At 37.8% G+C, this 25,167-nt stretch overlaps 2 protein-coding genes across 3 annotated transcripts; one reads left to right on the top strand and one right to left on the bottom strand.

Annotated features, from left to right (window-relative positions):
- Positions 1-589: 589 nt before the first annotated feature.
- Positions 590-4,669, bottom strand: LOC148202715 (B3 domain-containing transcription factor VRN1-like). Of its 2 annotated transcripts, none has more exons than XM_088110659.1 (8): positions 4,477-4,669; positions 2,559-2,712; positions 2,013-2,427; positions 1,795-1,874; positions 1,426-1,681; positions 1,277-1,342; positions 1,081-1,166; positions 590-945 (listed from the first exon to the last, which is right to left on the bottom strand). In XM_088110659.1, exons 2-8 carry the CDS (start codon positions 2,649-2,651, stop codon positions 712-714), a joined length of 1,230 nt encoding a protein of 409 aa, XP_087966785.1. In that variant the 5' UTR covers positions 2,652-2,712; positions 4,477-4,669; the 3' UTR covers positions 590-711. The 2 variants fall into 2 exon arrangements, with proteins under 2 accessions (XP_087966785.1, XP_087966786.1); XM_088110660.1 differs by lacking the exon at positions 4,477-4,669 and adding an exon at positions 2,897-3,294.
- Positions 4,670-21,442: 16,773 nt separating this feature from the next.
- Positions 21,443-23,748, top strand: LOC148202714 (putative pentatricopeptide repeat-containing protein At3g08820). Its single transcript, XM_088110656.1, has one exon. It carries the CDS (start codon positions 21,633-21,635, stop codon positions 23,529-23,531), a length of 1,899 nt encoding a protein of 632 aa, XP_087966782.1. The 5' UTR covers positions 21,443-21,632; the 3' UTR covers positions 23,532-23,748.
- The last annotated feature ends 1,419 nt before the right edge of the window (positions 23,749-25,167 follow it).

The raw sequence follows: 25,167 nt of genomic DNA, 5'->3' as shown, positions 1-25,167 counted from the left end.
AGGTAGTTTGCTAATTTTAGGAATTTGATGTGTATATATTGTCAACATCTGTCTCATTCATTGGTTTATTTATTGGTTTAATCATTCACGAAGTCCTTTTTTTCGCGTGGAATCTCAATTTAGTCCCTTTGTTTTTGGAAATCTCAATTGGGTCCCAAATTTATGAAAATTGTAACAATTGGATCCTTTCCGTTAAATTGTCTCCAACGGCGTTAGTGTGTGTCTGACGTGGCACGCTGTAGTCTGACGTGGATGACGTGCCACGTCAGACACACACTAACGCCGTTGGAGACAATTTAACGGAAAGGATCCAATTGTTGCAATTTTCATAAATTTGGGACCCAATTGAGATTTTCAAAAACAAAGGGACTAAATTGAGAATCCACGCGAAAAAAAGGACTTCGTGAATGATTAAACCATATTTATTTGTTCATTTGGAAGACCTCTCTGCTACTGCACCTTTGTCTGTTAGTAACACTTCACAGAAGAAAAAAGCTTCAGCTACCTACCAAAACTAACGAACACATTTAACTATTAAGTTGTGGGAACCAAAGTACGCATATTCATGGCAGTGTTTACACGTTGTCCCTGTCCACAAACCTAATAATAGCATTGCAAACATGATAGCGTGTTCAGGTTCTGTATACAAGTTTGAGGATTAAAAACTAAAATGAATGGGCAATTTTACAATAAATGCTTCAAATGAATTCTCTAAGATTGTCCCCTAAAAATATGAACATCAAGTACTAAATCTTCTTCGTTTGTTAACTCAAAGACGCAAACATTTCCAGGTTGCAACTTACATTCTTTTGCAAATGGGCTCCAACCTTGAGACAGCTTTGTTGGAACAGCACCAACCAGTTTTACCCGCCATGATTTATTCCCAAACTGTAACGTCACCTGTTTCTTGTGGAAGTACTCTCTCACAAAATCAAGTGGTACACGCTACATCAAATTATATTTGCATCAGCTAGATATGATACATCAATTCTAACTATCAACAAAACTATAACAAATAACTAAAACCGATCACATATGGTGGCTAATAGCAACTTAATTTGCTTCATAACTAAAACCTACCGATCTGAAATCTCCCCTATGATTTGCCCTTATTTTGAGCGTGAAAAAAGGATTTACGGACGTGAACTTTGCTGCTTCTTGCATAGCTCCATTTGTGAATGACATGACAGAAAAACCACATGAATTTAGAATGAACCCTACACAATATTGAAATATCTTGGAAGATGTTATAAAAGTAATTAAAGCTATTATTTACCTTTGATGGAAAAAGTATCAATACATCTAAAGTCTTGGATTTTCGTAAGGTCAACATATTCTCTATCTGATTCAAAGGAAGAAATCTACAGTCATTACTTTACACAAATAGTACGGTGTAATTTGAAAGAATAACCAACTTAAGATTACCTTGTGAACTCGAACATTTATCTTGTGAAATTGGAATTATTGACACTTTAAAACATGGAGCTTGGCTCTCGGTTAGCTCAAAAATGCAAACATCCCCAACATTCAAATAGTTATGTGATACAAAAGCCCTCCATCCCTTGAAAAATTTGCCATTCTTTAATGTAACGTGCCAAGTTCTCCCATCCAAGACTTGAAGGAGGATATCTTGTTTGCCGGTTTCCTTCAAATACTTTTTAGTAAAGATGGACGGAATGACCTGAGTTTATTCTTACAAAAGTTAGGAAATATAAAAATAACGTAATTGTTCCGGCTTCAAACAAAAAATATTGAAAACTATGTTAATGGTTAAAAAGAAGCTTGACAGCTCACCAAAATATATCCATTCACGTTTGTATCCTTCAGGGTAACCATAAAAGAAGGAGTTTCAGATCTGGTTGCACCACTATTCTCTGAAACAATCGAACATGATATGTCATGAAAAAATCACTTAAAAGCTCAAAAGATCCCTATAAAGAAAAGGATGGTCATGAAATAGATAATGTTTTAATCTAACGTTTCCTTTTTAAATAACTCCACAAATCTAGTACCTTGAAGCAGATCAACTTTAACTTGGACGTGCTGAGGTAAACTGGAGCCTGGCCCAATTGGGTGTTTCCTTGGTTTCTTAGAAAGCCCAGGAAGAGATGGTGATGTTGGAGCTACCTCAAACAAAACATTACTAGAACTGTTTTGAGTGTTGTTGGAGGGATAATTTATTTCTACGGCACATGTATTGTATATGTGTACCTCTAATGTACATGTTTGTTGGTATTTGAACGTCACAAGATGACCGTAGCCAAGGGAGTAATAAGTGGCAAATTCCTTCCATCCCTTTTCCAACCAAACATTACCAGTACCGTCTTTAGTCCAACATAGTTCCCATTCAATGCCATCGGGAACCTTGAGAAACAAAGGGTTTAACAATCTACCACCATATTTCCGAGTGAACTCCTTTGGAATCATCTGCAAAACTTTATGTTAGAACACATGAAGAAATTCACAAGTTTCATCCTACATTTATATACCATGACAAAAGTTTCAGTGGAAATGGAAATGAACATAGAGAAAGAGTATGTAAAGGAAATAATGCTCACAATTTTTCCCTTTTGGAGAGTAGTATCCACAATAATCTTGAAGAAGCGGAACTCGGAGGGAAGAGGATCAATTCCTGGGCAAGAAGAAGTCATGGCTGATGTGACTCGGTTGGAATAAAAGGTCCCTGAGGTGAAACTCAGCAGGTAGCTAGCACTAGTGGAATCAGAAACAATGAATCAGCCGCCAAGAAAAACACATAAAAATCACAAAAGCAGCTAGCACGGTAGAGTGAAAATGGTAGACAAACCTGTTCATACAGATGGCACCCACATTGTAAAGCAGAAAAATGGAAACAAATTCAATTCAGAAACATTAATTATTTTCAACTTAGCTACACCTAGGATAGGGTGAGGGCAGAAAGCATTGGCGGCTTGGAACTAGGGTGTTCGCCAAGTGCACCTTATCGACAGGAAATAGAGAAAATATCTTATGATGATTCTGCATTTATCCATCAAGCTTCTTAGTGTGAGGCAAAACCAGTATGCAATTAATTTGATCTGATGATCTTCGGGGTTTTAAACTGTGAAAAAAGTAACAAAAAATCTTTTCTTATCCTGAGCAGGTTCAACCACGAGTAGGAGTTTAACATATGGCTACGGGTGGACAAAATAAACTGTACTGGACTGTATTGTTAAAAACTACACTAAACTAAAAACTAGTTTATCGGAACTGAACTAAAAAGTAATTCAGATGAAATGAAATGAACTATAATTTGCTTTATGAAACTGCAGTATACTAAACTGGTCTAAATTGCAATGAATTATAATATAAATTGAAGTGAACTAACTGTACTAATTTTTAGAATATATTCAATAGTTTTTTCTGGAAAAAAAAAATTCTAAAACAGAAACTGATAAAACAAAATAAGTTTCACTGTAAATTCAAATCTGCCCCATGTGTTGGTACCTAAAACCAAGAAGCAGTTTTATGAACACAAGGCCTGATAACATCATTCCTTATAGGATAAACAACATTCAGAAAGTGTAAACACAGAACATAATACTTCAAAAATGAAGTCAGCAAGTTGAGTGACTCCACAATATTATCATCCATAACATATGAAAGCCACGTAACTACTATATACTATTTCCGGATCCATCTTAATAAGGCACGGGTCCATTGATCTCAAATCAAGAAAATGCATTTCTTTATACCCATCCTAATTAGTAAAGAGGTCACAATTATGACCCATTAGAACAGGGACAATGCATTGAGGTTGACATCCTTAATATATACCTCCTGGAATAGATCCCAATTTCAAGATTAGATTTTTTAAAGAATATATGAGAATTTCATCATTAGATAAGTTGCATTTTGTATTTTCTCTCTGTATCTTAGCCTTTTCATTTCCTCCTTTCATATTATTTTCCATGAAATTACCGTTTCCAGATTTTCGATTTCTTTTCATCCCACATACATATAGCACTCATAATCTTTGCCAACTATGTATAGTCAAAAGGGGTATAACATTCTCCATATTGTTCAGCTTTATCTTCATGAATATCATAAGCCTAACTAAAACTAAAAAGTTCAGTATTTGGAACAATCACTTAATGATTCCCCAAAATCCTCACAGATTTCTCCTAAACTCTATCCTCCTTCAATCAAAACAAACTAGTTATCCAATGTCACCCCGCCGGTCTAAACGCGGAGTAAACATAAAACCAGAGTTAACCAATGTGCCCCATTGACAAAAAAGCAAAAAGATCATATAACACCCTTTCAAAGCAATAATCTTTCATTAGTTTCCATCAAACTCCTCATAAAAAAAGTCTAAGCTTTGAACAACATACAACACTAAAACATACATAATCTTGAAAGAAACCTAGAATTAGCAAAGAAGAAGATAAACACAACACAAGTCATTGAATTCATGAACGGAAAAAGAAAGAGAAAAAGTGTGTAAAAGAAAGACACCAGTGGCAAATGCAGCAAGCCTCCCTCAGCCCCAAACATTAAGACGCCTCGCTCAGGCCACAAATGTCAGGGTCACGGTGAGCAGTAGCACGGCAGGACCAGGGCAGGTCACCGTAAGTTGGGTTTTCGTTCAAGCTATCCTTCTCTGACTCACGTTCTAGGACAAAATGGAAAAGGTGGTGTGATGGAAAACAACAAGGTTTAGTTGCTTGATTTCGGAGACACTGAGAGATAGGATTTCAAAGTAAATTTTTGAATTTAAAATAAAATAGATTATAATTAATATAGAATTTAATTGATGTTATTATTAAAAAAAATTATTTGAATTATAATTTAATATAAAATAATACAGTTAACTATAATTTAATATAGTTAAATTATTTTTATTCACTGGTGTAGCAGACTGCACTGACGAGGACACACCATCTCATCGTTGTCGTGGAGTTACTTTTGAAGGACAAAACAAACTTGTGCTATTTTGGGAAACAGCAACATAATGTAGAATGAATCCCCTCTTACCATTCCACTTATGCTACTCACAAACAACTGTTGTCCAAGTGTTGTGTTTTCACTTGCTTCCTAATGTCACAACATTGCTTTATATCAGTTCATTAATAATCTTTTAAATGAAAAATACAGTGTCATAATTACAATATTTTTAGAAGAATATTAGCTCCTGAATAATTATGTAATATATAAATATTAAACCGATTATTAATATAATTTATGCACATATGTTAAATTTTAAATAGATGGTAGTAAATTTGATTTAAGATGTCTACAATTTTTATTAAACATGTGTCTATAATTTCAAATCCTTTTTCTAACAAAATTGTCATAAACTAGACTCGTAACCATTATCTCTTTCCACTTATCTTATTTGCTTGATGTTCACTCTTACTTAATTTTATTTTTATGAAAAATTAATGTAGAATTAATAACATAAAATAAGAATTTGAATTTTCCACGTTAAAATTATTGTTATTATTAGTTTGGATTACTGAGTACATATGTAGGTGGTAAATATAAATTTTAAGTTTGAAATAGATTGTAAGTATTATACCTAGCAGTAAATTTAATTTTCTTACATCAGGTAAAGTTAATTTTGCATTTAACTAACAAAACGTCCTACATATATCAGGTTTTTGTCTTAATATCATGTCGAGTATCAAAATTATTTTATTTTTAATTTATATTAATAATCAGTAATAAAAAAGATAATATCAATCAATTTCAAATTAGTATTTATTTTCAAACATATATTTTTATCATATGAATTTTTATTATTATATTTATCTCTTCAATTATTAATATACTGTTATTTTAATTAATATATTTTCGTATACTTTTTAAAACTACTTTAAACCTGTATTTAAATATTTAATAATTTTATTTTTCTTTATTTTAAATTGCTAGAATAATAAAATTTTCAATTTTCAATTCTATAAGCTGACGACGGCGCCAGTTACTGCCGGAACCAGCGCCGATGTCACAGATGCGTGGGCAACTCTATCAGCACAAGCGCCGCTATCGTTTTGACCTTTTTTCATGCTTAAAACTGTGTGTGGGAAGGATGACGGAGATGGTTCGGTTTGTGGTGTTTCTGTAGGAAGTGGCGAGAAATGAAAGTGATGAAAGGACGAAAAGGAATGGAGGTGTAGAAGGGAAGGAAATGGAATTGAGGAAAAATGGAAAGAAATATGATGTAGCGGGTGATGAAAAGTAGATGTTATCTACCCTTGCAGAAGAACATTTTGACGAAAAATTACAAAGCATGAAGAAGCGAAATTGCGCACCTAAGAAGGAATTAATGTAAGGGAATTGTCTCTAGATTCTCCAACTCGAAACAAATGATATTCTGTCTCCTCCTACGTCAAATTTTCAATTAACCTCCCTCTCACTCTCGGCATTAGCCTTATATAATCTTCACGTTCCTGCAAATTCTACCCAGAAGTCATTATTCACCAAATGGATTGACCCTTTGCCAGAGTTCTTCCTGAATAAACCTTGAGATTTTTCTATTACAGAGTTTTTATGAGAAAACAAAAACCCTAAATAAGAGATTTTTGGATTAAACTTACCTTCACTACGAAACTGACCGATTCTGATTGGGCTCAAGCATGTGAATCCTACCGTGAGTCCAAAGTTGACAGAAACCATTCAAGAATGCGAGAGAGGATCTCCAAAATGTCACACAGTAGGTTTTTGGAAATGCTAGGGTTTGAAAATGGCTGAGAGTAAATCATGTAGCATGTGTTTGAAAACGTGGAAGATCCCGTGTTTTTGACCAAAATCTGGAAGCTCGAAGAATGTGGAAGCACAACCGTTTTTGTTTTCTTCTGCATCAGAGAATGGCCCACCTTATTGACAGGAAAGAGAAAATATCTTGACTGTGATGATTCTGCCATTAATTTGAACTGATAATCTTGGAGATTTCCAACTCTGAAAAAATCAACAGAAAATCTTTTCTGATCGTGAGCAGGTTCAACTACGTATTACACAAATCTGCATGACAACGGCATTTATGGAGTAGCATCTCATCGTTATGGTGGAAGAGTTACTTTTGAAGCACTACCGAATCCTCTCTTACCATTCCACTTATACTAGTTACAAACAACCCTCCAAGTGTTGTGTTTTCACGTGCTTCGTAAAGGATTTTCACAACATTGTTTTATTCATTAATAATCCTTAAATAAAAAATACAGTGCCATGATTATAACTCTTTGGAAAAAAAATTAGCTACTGAATAATCATGTAAGATATAAATATCGAACCGATTATTAATATAATTTATGCACATATGTTAAATTTAAATAGATGGTAGTATAATTTGATTTAACATGTCTATTTTATTTTTTAACTTTGATTTCTCTTTTTATTGAATACGTGTCTCTAATTTTAAATTCTGTTTCTAACAAAATTTTCATAAGCTTCAAGTTTTAGACTCGTAACCATTATCTTCTACGTATCTTGATTGCTTAATGTTCATTCCTAATTAATTTTTATTTTATGATTAAAAATTAATGTATAACTAATAATATAAAGTAAAAATTTGAATTTTCCATGTTATTATTATTATTACTATTGGTATTATTGTTTGTTATTTTGAATTACTGAATACATATTTATGTGGTAAATATAAATTTTATGTTTGAAATAGATTGTAAGTATTATACTTACCAGTAAATTTAATTCTATTACTTTAAGTAAAGTTAGTTTTGCATTTAACTACCATAACATCCTATATTATTCAGGTTTTAGTCTTAATATCATGTCGGAGTATCATGATTATGTTTAGTTTATATTAATGATACCAATATCTCATTATATTCAATATTAACAATTCAACATCTTACTTATACAATACATTGCTAATATCTATGACAAACATTATATTTCAACTACATAAGAACAATTACAAATATCTCAAAAATCATCATTTGTGTTATCCACATCAAAATACTTTAAATATATATATATATATATATATATATATATATATATATATATATATATATATATATATATATATGAGTTTGCTAAATTGCGCACGCTCTTTTTTCAGTGGTATATTTTAGTAATGTATATATACAAGATTTTTGTAGACAAAAATATCCTCATATATTATGGATTTTAAATTTTAAAGTCAAAAGTATTTGAATAACAAGAAAGCTCCAACCCTTACTCACCCTCCTCATTTCTCTCAACCCTTCCTTTTTCATCTCTCACCCCAACATTTTCTCTGCCATTCCTATCATAGCCCCAACTAAAAAAATAAGAAACATTTACGGTTAAACAATTTTTTACAAAAAATGATTTTATAATGAGTTTTCATTTTATAATTTTTGTCTTATCTAATTTTATCTAATTTTCACAAGCATAATGACATTAAAAAATTGGTAATTGGCCTAGAAAAAAATAAAAAACATTCGATGTTAAACAATTTCTCAAAAAAATGATTTTGTAATGAATTTTCATTTTATAATTTTTGTCTTATCTAATTTTCACAGTACAATGATGTTTGAAGGAATTGGTAATTAGCCTAGAGGATTTTTGTAGAGATGTCAATATCCACATATGATGAAATTAGAGAGGTTAGTAAAGATGATAAAATTGAACAGATTTTGAATAAACCTTTGCTTAAAAGCGAATATGCTAATGAATCAACTCTTTACAAATGTAAATTGTTTAACTGTGTTTCTTATTTTTTTCAGTTATGGCTACCGTAAAAATGAGGAAGAAAATGTTAAAGTGATAAAGATAAAAAAAAAGATTGAAAGGAATAACAAGGCGAGTAAGAGTTTATAACTACACTAGAGATGACGTGTGTGTATATATATATATATATATATATATATATATATATATATATATATATATATATATATATATATATTTCATGAGTTAGGTTGAGTATAGGTAATGCGCTGTTTATTATCTGTCCCTCGTCTAAAAATTACTGTTCATTACCCGCCTGTTTCCCTAACAACGCATACGTAAACTTTTAATATCATGTATTACAACACTCTTAAAAGATAATATTTTCAATAGTTGAAAAATTTTGTCCTGTTAGTTTTTCTTTATTTATTTTAATAATTTGACAAGTATATGCACTAAGATAATCCGTATTATTATATAAGTTAGCATATTAGATTAAATCATAAAACTATAACTTTTTATTTATTTTAAGGTGTATTAATTTGTAGTTTTTTTAGTGATAAGTATTAGTAGTGGGCCAGTCTCCAGAAAAAAGAGGTCGGTTGAAGGTAATTTCTTCACGCACCCCTATGTTTACTTCCTTCACCCATACTTTTAGAATTTCAATTATACTATAACTGAAACTAATAGAAAATAATTTTTTAAGTTCTTCCGTGTTTTAGTTATAGTTTCAAACTGTGTAATCATATATATTTTGGATTTCATAATTTGGAGTTCAAAAATTTTATTTTTATATGTTTCATATGGTACAATTTAAAAGGTAGATTTGCATTTTAAATTATACAATTTGTAATAAAAATTTGAATTTTAAATTGTATAATTTGTTATATGAATTTAAAATATATTTCCAAATAGACAAAAAAATCTTCCAAAATCAATCATCTTAGAAAAATCACAAATCGAAATTTTAAATTATATTTTGAATTATATAATTTATAATCTGAATTTATATTTTTGATTATATAATTAATGATATAAACTTAGAAGATGATTTAGAATTTAAATTAAATTTCGAATTATATAATATATAATACAACTTTAAAAACAATCAAAATGTAAATTATATATTTCAAATAGTAAAATCCACAATGAAAAAGTCTCTCCTCCAATAGCACTGTTGTCCCTTTTGATGTGGCTTTCCAAATTTTGAGCCATATTCTCTCCCACAAGGAGAAAATACTAACGCTAGGTTCCAAAGGCATTCTCTCAATAAAATGAAACGGCTCTCCAAAGTTCCCAAATGGAGTTGGGTGTAGGACGTTGCAGGCTTTCGGCAGTGTGGAGGACGCTGATGCTGTGAAAGAAGGGATAATATTAGGATTTTTAATATCTTTTAGTCAAGGATAGTTAGGTAATTTTTGTAAGACTATGGGGGTGTAAAAAAGAAAACATGTAATTGCAGTAAGAAAGACCCCTAGATGAAATCCACGAAGATCCCGTACCCGCCGTTGTGTGTTTGGTGGCCCATATTTGGAGGAGTAAGAAATATAAACGAAGCACCGTTTTTTTCTCACTTTGGCGCTGAGATTGAGAAAAGGGAACTCTCACGAAACTCAACTCTCTCTCTCTTTCTCTCTCTCTCTCTCTCCTTCACCCTCTTCTCTCTGCAGCCAATCCCCATTTCAGATCGAGCCCTTCTTCTTCCTCCACCCTTTCCCATTCGCTGTGGTGACTGCTCTCTCATCTTCACCACCAAGAGTAAGTTCCTCTTCCACACCACTTTCTTCTCATCTCGTATTAACCGTCAGCTTCTCTGACTTTGTCTGCTTTTCCCTCTTTGAACTTTCCGTCTCCTGTTGAATATTTTTATTTGAACTTGTCCCAGCTTAAGTGAATGATATCCAAACAGCTCCCTCTCTTTTGTTCATCTGTTTTGTTCATTTTTAGGCAAGGGCTTTGTTTTTTCATCCTGTGGAGCCAAATGCTTAAATGTTCTGTGACATTGTTCTGCCATTGTAGGTGTTGTTTCGGAAGTTAGGAAGTAGATTTGGAACTGAAAATTTCTTGCACTGTGCCAATGCTGGTGGTGGTTGTTTCGGTGGAAAGTTTTGGGACCGAGAAACTAACCTGTTGATGTGTCGGGGCTGCTCGCTCGCTTCCAAACTCCTCCTGTTGGCCGATTGGTGTTGGCGCAAACCGATCGGTCTCCTTCTTGACGAGGGGGATGTACCTGCAAAAGGTACTCCGACGCCCAAGTTAGGCGTGTGATTTGAAGAGCCTCGGCTCTTGGTTGAATATTTAGTGAATGGTGCGTAAGTGAAACGTACCTGGCTTTTGGCCCTGGCTTTGTATTTATAATTTACCTCATGGATACTGAGCTGATATAAGCCCAATAAAATATAAACAGAATAAGATATAAACAGATTACCTAAATATCCGGTTGGTTGTTTGTAACCGCTCGGTTAATATTTCATACTATACATTATGCCCCCCAAGTCCGAGTTAAGCGTTTGGCTTTAGCCGTGGTTAACTATAGGACTTATGAGTTTGAGGGAGGGTGTGTTTGTTGTATTGGTGAGCTTCTGCCGCTCTTGTCGGTGGTTGAAGAGAGTTCTTTTTAGAACTTTTTCCATGTAAAGACGGACCGATGGCGTTTTACCGCTCGTCCTTCAACAGGAATCGAGAGGAATTTTACCTCTCGGTCTTCGACAATAAGCGAGCGGATTTTACCGCTCGACGATCGACGCTCGACGATCGACATTAACCGAGCTGGATTTACAGCTCGTCCTTCAACAGGAACCGAGAGCAGTTTACCTCTCGGTCTTCGACATTAACCGAGAGGGCTTTACCTCTCGACCTTCTACTTTAACCGAGAGGGATTTACCTCTCGACCTTCCACATTAACTGAGAGGGATTTACCTCTCGACCTTCAACATGAACCGAGCGGGATTTACCGCTCGTCTTTCAACATGAACCGAGAGGGATTTACCTCTCGGCCTTCGACATTAACCGAGAGGGATTTACCTCTCGACCTTCTACTTTTACCGAGAGGGATTTACCTCTCGACCTTCGACATTAACCGAGAGGGATTTACCTCTCGACCTTCCACATTAACTGAGAGGGATTTACCTCTCGACCTTCCACATTTACCGAGAGGGGTTTACCTCTCGACCTTCGACATTCACCGAGAGGGATTTACCTCTCGACCTTCCACATTTACCGAGAGGGGTTTACCTCTCGACCTTCGACATTCACCGAGAGGGATTTACCTCTCGACCTTCCACTTTAACCGAGAGGGGTTTACCTCTCGACCTTCGACTTTAACCGAGAGGGGTTTACCTCTCGACCTTCCACATTTACCGAGAGGGGTTTACCTCTCGACCTTCGACATTCACCGAGAGGGATTTACCTCTCGACCTTCCACTTTAACCGAGAGGGGTTTACCTCTCGACCTTCGACTTTAACCGAGAGGGGTTTACCTCTCGACCTTCGACATTAACCGAGAGGGATTTACCTCTCGACCTTCCACATTTACCGAGAGGGGTTTACCTCTCGACCTTCAACATGAACCGAGAGGGGTTTACCTCTCGACCTTCGACTTTAACCGAGAGGGGTTTACCTCTCGACCTTCCACATTTACCGAGAGGGGTTTACCTCTCGACCTTCGACATTCACCGAGAGGGATTTACCTCTCGACCTTCCACTTTAACCGAGAGGGGTTTACCTCTCGACCTTCGACTTTAACCGAGAGGGATTTACCTCTCGACCTTCCACATTTACCGAGAGGGGTTTACCTCTCGACCTTCGACATTCACCGAGAGGGATTTACCTCTCGACCTTCCACTTTAACCGAGAGGGGTTTACCTCTCGACCTTCGACTTTAACCGAGAGGGGTTTACCTCTCGACCTTCAACATTAACCGAGAGGGATTTACCTCTCGACCTTCCACATTTACCGAGAGGGGTTTACCTCTCGACCTTCAACTTTAACCTAGGACTTACCGTTCGTCTTTGAGAGGGCTTTACCTCTCTCCCGAGAGGGATTTACCGCTCGGTCTTCGACCTAGGAGTGCTTCCTAGGGAACGGGCTTTACCGTTCGGCTTTGAGAGGGTTTTACCTCTGTTTTGAGCTAGGATTGTTTCCTAGTGAACGGGATTTACCGTTCGTCTTTGAGAGGACTTTACTTCTCTTCCGAGGGGGATTTACCGCTCGGTCTTCGACCTAGGAGTGCTTCCTAGGGAACGGGCTTTACCGTTCGGCTTTGAGAGGGTTTTACCTCTGTTTTGAGCTAGGATTGTTTCCTAGTGAACGGGATTTACCGTTCGTCGTTGAGAGGGCTTTACCTCTCTCCCGAGGGGGATTTACCGCTCGGTCTTCGACCTAGGAGTGCTTCCTAGGGAACGGGCTTTACCGTTCGGCTTGGAGAGGGTTTTACCTCTGCTTTGAGCTAGGAGTGCTTCCTAGTGAACGGAATTTACCGTTCGTCGTTGAGAGGGCTTTACCTCTCTCCCGAGGGGGATTTACCGCTCGGTCTTCGACCTAGGAGTGCTTCCTAGGGAACGGGCTTTACCGTTCGGCTTTGAGAGGGTTTTACCTCTGTTGGTTGAAATTCTTGATCGACATTGGTAACCGATGATCGAGCGTGAATTGCTCGGTTTTATTCATTGCACAACGAAAGTTTAATAACAAAAGTCTAAATCAAAAATTTAAAGATGACATTAAATAGAGATTTGGATTGCTATCTTCAGTTTATAACTCCGCGAACCGATCGTTCACGATGACGAGCAGGACTGCGACTATAGTCTCGCCTGCGTTCGTTCTTCCGATACGCTCGTTCGGGACTTCTTCTTGTTTCTTGTATGTAATTACGGAGGTGTCCTGCCCGAATGAGACGTTCTATTTCGTTTTTCAGCGTAATGCATTCTTCTGTGGTATGCCCCCGATTCTGGTGGAAATGACAACTCTTCCTTTCATCTGCGTATCTTGGAGATGGCTTCGTTTGGAGTGTGAGAAGTTCAGCGTTTAGAGCTTCTTCAAGAACTTTTGCCCTAGGTGTGTTGAGGGGTGTATAGTGATTAAATTTAAATGTTCGGGAAAGCTCCCCGCTTTTACCATTATTGCCGAACGGTCGTTTACCGTCCTTCCTCCCTCCACTTGCCTCAGTTTCTTGTTGTCGCTTTCGTTGTGAAATTCGCATGTCCTCCATGCGGATGAATTCGGCTATCCGTTCTTGGAGCTCCTCCATTGTTTTTGGCGGTCGTGCATACAATTTCTCAGCAAAGTACCCTGGTTTTAGACAGGAAGGCAAATTGGTGATGATAAAAGATTGACTTACCTCTTTGACTCGTCGTGCAGTTTCCATATACCTTTTCATAAAGGCCTTCAAAGTTTCTCCCTTTTCCTGTTTAGTATTTACCAATTCCGCTGGCGTTACCTCCTGATTACGATTGGAGGCGTATTGCCTTTTAAAAAGGTTTTCCACAGTGGCGAAGCAATCCACTGTGTTTGGGGGAAGAGTGTTATACCACTCTAATGCTTCGTCCTTGAGTGATAAGGAGAAGGCTCTGCACATAACCGGATCACTGTCCGTGTAGAACACCATTGCATTGGTGAAAATCCTGAGATGATTGTCGGGATCTGTCGAGCCATCATACTTATCCAATACAGGAGGGTTCCTTTCTGGCATTGGAGTTTGCATGATGACCGCAGTGAAAGGGAGCAGACTGGAGGGCCGATCGGTTCGTAAGGGGGATGGTTCCCTTCTTCCCCGATCGTTCGGGTCAGTATGCCGAGATGGCTGCTGAGTACGACTTCCAGCGTTATCATTGTGTCGGTTGTTACCCCGATCGGCTGTAGACTCCGAGTGCTGCGCGGACTGTTCGGCACGACCGCGCTCTGCTCTCAACATTGCAATTTCTTCTGCGTGCCTTCGTTGCATCTCTTGTTGTGCGTGCGTCTGTGCTTGTATGGTTCTGGCTTGTGCCTGTATTTGCGCCTGCATCTGCGCTATCAAATCTCTGGTCTGTTGTTCTTCCTCCATGCTCCTCGTGGTCACCATTTGGGTTTGCCGCTCGGCCCCACGGTGGGCGCCAAAATGTTTCGGTGGAAAGTTTTGGGACCGAGAGACTAACCTGTTGATGTGTCTGGGCCGCTCGCTCGCTTCCAAACTCCTCCTGTTGGCCGATCGGTGTTGGCGCAAACCGATCGGTCTCCTTCTTGACGAGGGGGATGTACCTGCAAAAGGTACTCCGACGCCCAAGTTAGGCGTGTGATTTGAAGAGCCTCGGCTCTTGGTTGAATATTTAGTGAATGGTGCGTAAGTGAAACGTACCTGGCTTTTGGCCCTGGCTTTGTATTTATAATTTACCTCATGGATACTGAGCTGATATAAGCCCAATAAAATATAAACAGAATAAGATATAAACAGATTACCTAAATATCCGGTTGGTTGTTTGTAACCGCTCGGTTAATATTTCATACTATACAGTTTTCATTAGCAGTCAAAATCTATTAACAATTGGCTAATTGGCGTATATGTGCTGCATGAAGAGTATTTTGATTGTGTCTTTTAGTTTTAATGTTTGATTCACTCTCCCATTTCCGCATCGTGTATATAGTTATGTTACTGCTCCAGATACGCAGTGGATAATCTCAAGTTTGTTTTTTTTTTTTTTTTTTTTTTTTTTTTTTTTTGTAGTTACTTGACTCACATTTAGACTATAGTGGTGGATGCTGTGGTGTGCGGTTTTTCCTCGGACCTATGACTAGACCATTTGGAGAATTGACAAGCAATAACAGTGCCGCTGGAAGGATGAGTACTGAACAATCTGAATTGTCTGAAAAAACACAGTTAAGGACTGAGCATTTACTAAAGGAACAACGGGAGTCTGGTACTGTGTTAACCAGTTCAGTTATCCATGAAAAATCAAATCAAGTTTCTGCTAATGCGACAGAGAATTCTGTTATTTTACTATAATAATAAAACATATTAAAAGAATTAAAAATTTAATATTTTAAATGAAAAAATTAAATTAGAAATATTATTTATTTAAATTTGATAATCAAAATATTTTTTTTTAATATAATAAATATTCAATTACTGTAATATTTTTTTTATATAATTAAATATATATTAATATTTTAATTTATAAAATATTATTTATTAAAATAAAAAAAAATATATTATAAAATTAAAAAAACTTTAAAAAAAATGTTAACCAGTTACCGTTCCAAACAAGGTTAACATATTTTTCTAGTTTTTTTTTGTTTTTAATTTTTTAATATGTTTTATTTATTTTGGTTTATTAAATAATATTTTATAAATTAAAATATTAATATATATCTAATTATATTAAAATATTAATTTAATTAAATATTTATTAAATAAAAAATATTTATTTATTATTGAATTAAAACAAATAAACTTTTAATTTATTATTTTTTTAATTTAAAATATTAAATTTTATTTCGTAATTTATTATTATTATTATTAAATAAAAATTAAAAAGGTAAATTAAAAGAAATAAAAAAAAAATAACCAGCAGACGGTTAAGTGTTATTAACGAAAAGGACATAATAGAATTTTTTGGAGATATGCTGGGACGGAGAACTATTCCTTATGTTTTCTCCTATATTCTTTTATAAAGTTGGTTAAATCATATCTATACCTTATATGAATTAATATATACGTCTTGGAATGATAACAGGTTATGTTGGACACAGATCTACCTGTAACTTGACCCAAAAAAAGTTTATTCGTTACTCAATTTGTTACCAGCATAAATATTTACTTAAAAAATATTTATGAATATTTTAAAATCTAAATATCTTTATGAATATATGCATATATTCATAAATATTTAAAAAAATATATTTTTATAATTTATTAAAATAAAATTATAAAAATATATAAAATAAAATATAAATTAAATTAAATATTAATTAAAATTTAATTTTATAAAAATATAAATTAATATTAATTTTAATTAAATTTAACTTAATAAAATATAAATTAAATATTTATTTTTATTTTTTTACTGTTAACAAATATAATACGATAATATAATACATAGGAAAATGATACTCGAACAACGTTTTTTGACAACATTTCGACACAGGACACGTGTCAGCGTTTGAGTGGTTGAGGTTTTTGCAGGAAAAAGCTGCTGCGTCTGAGAAAGTCTGATAGAAATCTGCTTCAACGCTGACGTGGCGAGGGCGGGCACGGGCAGTCTGGGTTGTGCGTTTCAAAAATTGAAATGAAAAGGGAGCGGTCAGGGGTTTTTGTTTGGCGTTTGAAATTTGAATTTCATTTTTGAACAATTTTAGAGAGAAGTGAAGGTTGAGAGAGAGAGTGAGAGCCCGAGAGAGTTGGAGAAAGGGAGTTCGAGAGAGAGAGGTCCGACGGATTGCTTGCCGGAGTGCCGCCGGACAACGTTGAAGGCCGTGTCGGAGCTATTCAACCCCTCCAGCCGGTTCCGATTCACGGTCGCCGCAGCTCCGACGTTGGCCAACGATACGAAGGCGGCATCGTCTTCCCTCCAACCCAGCGATTCGTCCCACCTGCTTCCCTCCCTGTGCCGGACCTTTGCATTCACCGCCGGAGCATCGCCGGAGTGCCGCCGGAGTGTCGACTGTTCGGTGGACGAAAAAGAGGGGTTTAGGTTTAGGTTTCTTTCCCATTTGGGGAGGTTTAGGGTTTGGTTTCTTTCCCATTTTCATGTATTGAACTGAGTCTCTTTGAAATTTTCTAGTTGAATCTGTTTCTCCACTCAAGTTTCTTATTCATTTTACGCTTTAACTGTTCATTGTACTGCAAGTTTTACTGTTCATCATCTCTTTCACGCTGCCATGGTAGGATTTTATTGTTCATGCTTGCTTTCAGTCGCTGGTTCCATTCAAGTTTGTGTTTCTGGGTTTGCGTTTTATGCTTAAGTTTAATTTGTGCATGAACGTAAGGTCATACTACGCGTTTTATGGTTCCATTCAAACTTTGATGTTTCAGCCTAAGCGTTCGGTGTTGGTGTTTTAGACTGAGCACGGTGGCAGCAACTTGGCGGTTTGGGTGGAAGGTTTCCGAGGAAGATGATGACGGTGTTGGACTGGTCACGGTGGAGAGTTACAGTGGTGCAATGGTGATGAAGGTGCTAGACGGTAGTATTGAGGATGGCAATGGTGGCTGAGGGGGCTTGGGATGATGACGGCTGTGACTCAAAGATGGGTTCCTGGTGGTCCCGTGGAGGTGCAACCTGGTGGCTGATGAGTGAAGTGGTCACGGTATTTGGCGGGGGTCAGAGGTGGTGATTGAAGGATTATGCCGTGAAAATGGATAATGATGTTGGTGGTGGAGTTCGGTTTGAATATGCCCAGGTGACCTTGCTGGAGATTCCGTTTCATACCGAACGCTCACAGTCTGAATCATACCGAACGCTCACAATCAGTAACACAGAACCAAGAGCGAGCGTTAAAAGCATATGCAATTTCGAGCGTTCGTTCGTTTTGGTTTAGTGATCGGGGCGTTCGTCCTTAAAGAGACCGAACGTTCAATCACACAGTACAAAGAATGGTTCCTTGGGCATTGTCAACACTCAATTTCGTCCAGGTTGATTAATAAATTTACTTTCATCATAAAGAAAAAATAAAATAAAAAAAAATAAAATAAAATAAAATAAAAAAAATAAAATAAAAAAAATAAAAAAATAAAAAATTAATAAAAAAAAGAAGGAAGAAAGGACGTTCGGCTTTTGACTGTTGCTGTGACCGTTCGTCCTCAACTGTGAGCCGTTAGGACGTTAGGAGCGCATCATTTGGCTGTCAGCATCGAGAAGAGAACGCCCATCCAACAGCATGCCAGGACGCTCGTCCAGCGCGCAGCGCAGAGGACGCTCGGCCAGCACTCAGAGAAGGCTCGTCCAGCGCGGAGAGGACGCTCGTCCAGAAAGTGGACGCTCGTCCAGAGAGCGGAGATCGCTCGCCGAGCTAGCGGAGAACGCTCGCCCAGACGCTTGTCGCCCAGAGGGGACGCTCGTCCAGCGCGTAGGGGACGCTCGTCCAGCACGCAGGGGACGCTCGTCCAGCGCGCAGAGGAGGCTGCGCAGAGGACGCTCGTCCAGCAAGTGGACGCTCGTCCAGAGAGCGGAGATCGCTCGCCCAGCTAGCGGAGAACGCTCGCACAGACGCTTGGCGCCCAGAGGGGACGCTCGTCCAGCGCGCAGAGGACGCTCGTCCAGCGCGCACAGGAGGCTCGTCCAGCAAGTGGACGCTCGTCCAGCAAGTGGACGCTCGTCCAGCAAGTGGACGCTCGTCCAGCAAGTGGACGCTCGTCCAGTAAGTGGACGCTCGTCCAGTAAGTGGACGCTCGTCCAGTAAGTGGACGCTCGTCCAGAGAGCGGAGATTCGCTCGCCCAGCTAGCGGACAACGCTGACTGAGGACGCTCGTCCAGACGCTTGTCGCCCAGAAGGGACGCTCGTCCAGCGCGCACAGAGGAGGCTCGAACGGTAGATGTAAGTATAAATGAAGGAGCCGTTCGATCTCTAACAGACCGAACGGTATGAAGATTAAGAACGAACGGTCGATAAACAACAAGCATGAACACAGAGACAAGCCGAACGTCACAGAGGAAGTAAAAATCAGATGAAAGATGGACGAACGACTCTAACAGTGACGTTAAAGACCGAACGGTTTGACAGGCAGAAACAGTAAACGTGCAGAATTCAAAACCAGCAGAAACGCAATTGCAGGAACAGTAAACTCGCACAATAAAGCTATCAGTACAAACAAACGTAAAAATTAAATTTCAAACAATCAACAACAGTATAAATTAAATGGCAGACACACAACAACACAGATCAGATTTCAGAAGAAATTTAATCGCATCAGTAGAATAAAATTGACAATTCAGTAACAGGAAATTAAATGACATTGTTCATTCAAATTAAAATTCATTACAATACAGAAAGCCAAATTCTCAAGTCTCGTTCTGGTGCTGCCTCGTGCGTTTCCAGCCAGGTTGCCATGCTGTTGTCTCCCATTAGCAACCTTTAATGAATTTCTTCCATCACTCTTTTGCTTCTCTGTCAGATAAAGCCATGTGGGGCCCTCCATTTTGTTTACACTTCTGCATGTTCTGCACACCATCGCTGCCCATGCTGGAATAAACAAGGTCTGTGTCAGCTTTCCACTTCTCTCCCATCTCAACATGTGCATCCAATTCGGCTGGACTTGAAGACGGTGTGTGTTGTCCTTGCTGCTGTTTGATGCAGCTGGACGTGAATGCTTCCAACGTTGCAGCTCCCAAGCTTCTCATGGGCGTGCTGCTGGAACTGCTAGACGGATGGGGTGTGAATGAACAGAAAACGGAAACTTAATACATAGTATTCATATTCAAGCACAATGAATTTAATTTAAACTCTCTTTAAGAAATGCCAGATATTTGAACTAGACAGGAGGTGACCAACATGACAGTAATCCCCAAATCAAAATAACACAGAATTCAATGTATAATAACACTACACCAACACAAAAACTGAAATAAGTGGGTACCTGGGTGCCAGTTTTTGCACACCAAGGCCAACTACGTCCATCACTCTCATTTTGGTGTGGCTTGTTTGTTTTCCCTCATTTCAGCTACTTCTAAGTAATTTGGGAACAATTCTTAACATTTTATTAACAACAGAACAATGTAAGATTAAGCAAAGAAGTTGTATAAAAATTGGGAACAGAACAACATCCACTTGGGAGACGTTTCATACATAAGCAAATCAAATCCAGATACAACATCATCCATGTATTCAACATTCATTGCACTGACAAATCAAAAAAGAAACCAACCTTGAGTGAAGACCACGCGTGGCGGTTGGAACAGAGCCGATTGCCTAAGGTGTGGGTGGGACTGACAACCCGGAAAACCCCTCTTTTTGGTCCTCCGAACATCCCAAACTCCGGCGAATCTCCCGCGGCACTCCGGCGGCACTCCGGGACAGGGACGGAACCACCTGGGACGAAGCGACACCTTCAACGCCTCCCTAAGTCGCTGGGCCGGAACGGACCAAACACGATCCCGTCTTCGCGTCGAGCGGTCGACGTCGGAGCTGCGGCGCCGTCAAACGGAACGGGCTGGAGGGTTTCGATCTCTCCGACACGGCCTTCGACCTTCAACGGCGCACTCCGACAACCACTCCGTCGTTCTCTCTCTCTCTCGAACTCCCTTACTCCAACTCTCTCGGGCTCTCTCTAGGTTAGACTCTCTCTCAACCTTCACTTCTCTCTAAAATTGTTCAAAAATGAAATTCAAATTTCAAACGCCAAACAAAAACCCCTGACCGCTCCCTTTTCATTTCAATTTTTGAAACGCACAACCCAGACTGCCCGTGCCCGTCCTCGCCACGTCAACGTTGAAGCAGATTTCTATCAGACTTTCTCAGACGCAGCAGCTTTTTCCTGCAAAAACCTCAACCACTCAAACGCTGACACGTGTCCTGTGTCGAAATGTTGTCAAAAAACGTTGTTCGAGTATCATTTTCCTAATACATATACCCGTATAAGAAGGTATTTTAATCCTTTATCTACAACCCACAACAAAAATCTTTTTTGGCATCCCGTTGTATTCATCTCTCTGGTTGAGCCCATTTTTATCTCTATCTTTTTAACAGTACATGTCAAAAACTACTGCAATATGTCAACCATTAATGGTAGGTTTCTTTGACTGAAAAAACATATTGTTATAATTTGTCCTAACTTAGTAGCAGTGTTTTTGTTTGAAAGCAGTTTTTGTCCTTCCTTGGGATAGCAAGGAGTTACTAGTTTTTTTTTTCCTTGGTACATGCCATGTTCATATTGGAGCGTGACAATGAGAGTTCTTAATCAATAATCTTGTCTTCTGCAAGCTTGCAATGATGGAGGACGACTCCTAAAAAGAACATATGTTAACACAACATTCGTTGACATCAAATATGTAACAATTGCAACTTACTTCAAATGAAAATTGAATCAAACAAGCATGTTCACCCTGTCTCACGAGTTGGTCGTTCCCACCACCCAAAAGTTCAAACCCATCGTTGCACTCCTTCACTCTCCCTGTTCATGTTCCATTGCAGAACCCACCAACCTTGCCGACCTCCTACAAGGCAACCTTCCATATTCGTATCTTCACCAAATCCACACACGCATTTTCCAACTTGGTGCACACCAAGACAACCTCGTTGCCACGCGCCTCATTGGACACTACCCATCACGCATTGCTCTTCGCGTCTTTCACCATCTCCAAAATCCAAACATCTTTCCTTTCAATGCCATCATCAGAGTTCTCGCCCAAGAGGGTAACTTTTTTCACGCCTTTTCTCTGTTCAAAGATTTGAAACGGCATCCACTTTCGCCCAACGACTTTACTTTCTCTTTCCTCCTTAAGGCATGCTTTCGGTCCAAAGATCTCCGTCACGTAGAACAGATTCATGTCCACATTCAGAAGACGGGTTTCCTCTCTGACCCTTCTGTTTGCAATGGCTTGGTTTCTGTGTACGCGAAAGGGTACAACCACTTGCCATCTGCCCGAAAAGTGTTTGATGAAATTCCTGACAAAAGGGTAGTCAGTTGTTGGACTAGTTTGATCTCTGGTTTTGCTCGGTCTGGACAGAGTGAGGAGGCTTTGCGGCTTTTCCATGTGATGATTAGTCAGAACTTGCTTCCCCAAAGTGATACTATGGTCAGTGTTCTATCAGCCTGTTCTAGCCTTGAGGTGCCAAAAATTGAGAAATGGATTAACATTCTTTCAGAATTGATTGGTGATGGAGTGAGTACTAGAGAAACTTACTGTGATTCAGTTAACACGGCGCTGGTTTATTTGTTAGGTAAATGGGAGAAAGTTGAGAAGAGTAGAGAAGGGTTTGATCGAATTTCTGCAATAGGAAAAAGAAGCGTGGTTCCTTGGAATGCTATGATAAATACATATGTTCAAAACGGTTATCCTGTGGAGGGCTTAAGTCTTTTCCGTATGATGGTAGAAGAACCAGCCACTACACCTAACCATATCACAATGGTTAGTGTGCTTTCAGCATGTGCTCAAATTGGTGATTTGAGTTTTGGAAGTTGGGTTCACGATCACCTAATATCTCTAGGACATAAAGACACCATTGCCTCAAACCAAATTCTCGCCACATCTTTAATTAACATGTATTCAAAATGTGGCAATTTGGATAAGGCAAAGGAAGTTTTTGAACATACAGTCAGCAAAGATGTGGTCTTATTCAATGCGATGATCATGGGTCTTGCAGTATATGGTGAAGCAGAGGATGCATTGAGACTCTTCTACAGAATGCCAGAATTCGGCTTACAACCCAATGCTGGAACGTTTCTTGGTGCTTTAAGTGCATGCAGCCACTCTGGACTATTGGAAAGTGGGCGCTGGATATTCAGAGAAGTGTCCCTTTCCCCTAGTCTTACATTGGAGCATTGTGCTTGTTATATTGATCTTCTTGCAAGAGTAGGATGCATAGAAGAAGCTATGAAGGTTGTGATTTCCATGCCTTTCAAGCCTAACAATTTTGTCTGGGGTGCTTTGCTCGGAGGCTGCTTGCTCCATTCTAGAGTGGAGTTGGCCCAAGAGGTTTCCAGGAGGCTTGTTGAAGTAGACCCAGACAATTCTGCAGGCTATGTTATGTTGGCAAATGCATTTGCATCTCAGAATCAATGGAGTGATGTCTCAGAGCTGCGGTTAGAAATGAAAGAGAAGGGAATTAAGAAGCAACCAGGAAGTAGTTGGATTGTTGTGGATGGAGTTGTGCATGAGTTTCTCATTGGCTGTTTGTCACATCCTAAAATTGAGAGCATATACCATACATTGGGTGGATTGGTGAAGCATATGAAAGTAGCAAGCCATTGCCTGCTTGTATGCTGTTGTTAAATAAGCCGTGATTGCAGTAACAGGAAATTGCGCAAGTAATTTCTTGTCAAAGCTTGCACCTTTGGTTATATGAGCAAGGAGTATTTTTGAGGGAACTAAACTTCAATGTTGATTTTTTTTTTTATCTTTGACCATTTATCAGCATGACGACAATTTTGAGACTAAACCCCCTGGGTGGTTGTAGATTGTGTTGTGAATAACAAGTAATTAGGTAGCATCCTCCTGCATGAGATGTTCATTTTATGATCACACTCCACTTATACACGACCATTTAAAGGTAACTAATTTTTTTTTCCATGTATGAATAATTTATTTAATTATATATATCTTGCATCAAATATAAAAAAGTCAGTTTTTTTTGTCAATATTGGTAAGTGAATAAAGCTGTACAATGAAATTACAACTAACAAAATGTGTGATATTTATACATTGTACTGGAAGGTAGTATGAAATTTATCGAATTTATCAAAATCTTTCTTAAAATAATCCATAAAATACATATACTTTCAAGTACCAACATAATTTTACAAGTTATAAAATTTTAAAGGTTAAATTTTACTTTTAGTTTTTTAATTTATTTTTTACATTGAGTTTGGCTCTTCAACTTTATACACATTTCAATTTCGTCCATGTTAAGTCTGTAAAATGGTTTATTTTCATCATTTCCATCACAAAGCTTACGAAACATGATAAGAGTATGATATGATCACTATATACTCACATACGAATATGAGTTCAATTATTTTCTTGCTTGCAATATTTTATTTTTTAAAATAACGATTGACAAAGTTATATTTGTGGCTAGGCAATTTTTTTAAAAGTTACTATTGCTGGTCCTCTAGGCAGTACATTAGTGATTCTGTTCAGATTTTGTAAACTGCTTTTTGAATAGTTGTGTTTTCTTTTATGTTTTGTTCAGAGTGCAAAGGCTTAAATGTGAGGGTGTGCTAAGTCCCTATTTTCTTGTATTTTTCATAGTTAATAGCATTCCTTTTGGGCCTTGTTTAGTTCTAATTTTCTCTTTTTTGCTCAAATTTATTTATCATTGTAAAAATCTTAATTTTTGTGAACATGTGTTAATTTGGAGTTTTTATATAGACTTTTTGTTAATAAGTTTAAAAGTAAATTCTGACGGCTTTGATTACTGTTGCATGTTTGATTCATAACTTTTTCCATAGTTATGTAATTAAATTGATTCTTTTTGCATTGCTTTATTGATTCAATTATTTTTAATTTGGATGTAAGAACGTAATTTTGAAAATGTCAAACAATTTGTAGAGGTGTTGACTTTAGAGTTTAGTGCAGTTCATTTTCTTAGCTTGCTGGTGCAGTGAACTTGAGAGGAGAAGCTTGGGTAATTCTGTGCTGTGATAAACCCTGCAGTTCCAATCCAGTGAAGTTAAGGGTAGTCATTGCTGAAGTGTGAACAAGACTTGAAGTAGGCTGGAAGTGGAGCTGAAGAAACTGGCTGTAGGCTGTCATTTCTAAAGAATTAGAAGCTAAACAGGCTTGGAAACTGCACCTGACCTGAACGTGACTTGATGGAAGAAGCTTGCATGGCAAGCTTGAATAAGCTGGAGATGTGACCTGAAGCTGGTTGGACCAAGGGAAGTAACCTGCTCCTGCAAGTTGGGAC

This window comes from Vigna umbellata, chromosome 3, assembly GCF_029865625.1.
Source record: "Vigna umbellata cultivar VRB3 chromosome 3, Vumbellata_1.0, whole genome shotgun sequence".
In the NCBI taxonomy this organism is placed as follows: Eukaryota; Viridiplantae; Streptophyta; class Magnoliopsida; order Fabales; family Fabaceae; genus Vigna; species Vigna umbellata.
The sequence above is the reverse complement of the archived record's forward strand: the minus strand, read 5'-3'. Positions and strand labels throughout refer to the sequence as shown.

Excerpts from the sequence above, each read along its gene's own strand:
- LOC148202714 (XM_088110656.1), top strand. The coding sequence starts at position 21,633 with ATGTTCACCCTGTCTCACGAGTTGGTCGTTCCCACCACCCAAAAGTTC.
- LOC148202715 (XM_088110660.1), bottom strand. The coding sequence starts at position 3,003 with ATGCAGAATCATCATAAGATATTTTCTCTATTTCCTGTCGATAAGGTG. Across the intron at positions 2,428-2,558 it reads CTCTCCAAAAGGGAAAAATT|ATGATTCCAAAGGAGTTCAC; the intron begins GTGAGCATTATT and ends AAAGTTTTGCAG. Across the intron at positions 1,875-2,012 it reads TAAAGTTGATCTGCTTCAAG|AGAATAGTGGTGCAACCAGA; the intron begins GTACTAGATTTG and ends CGATTGTTTCAG.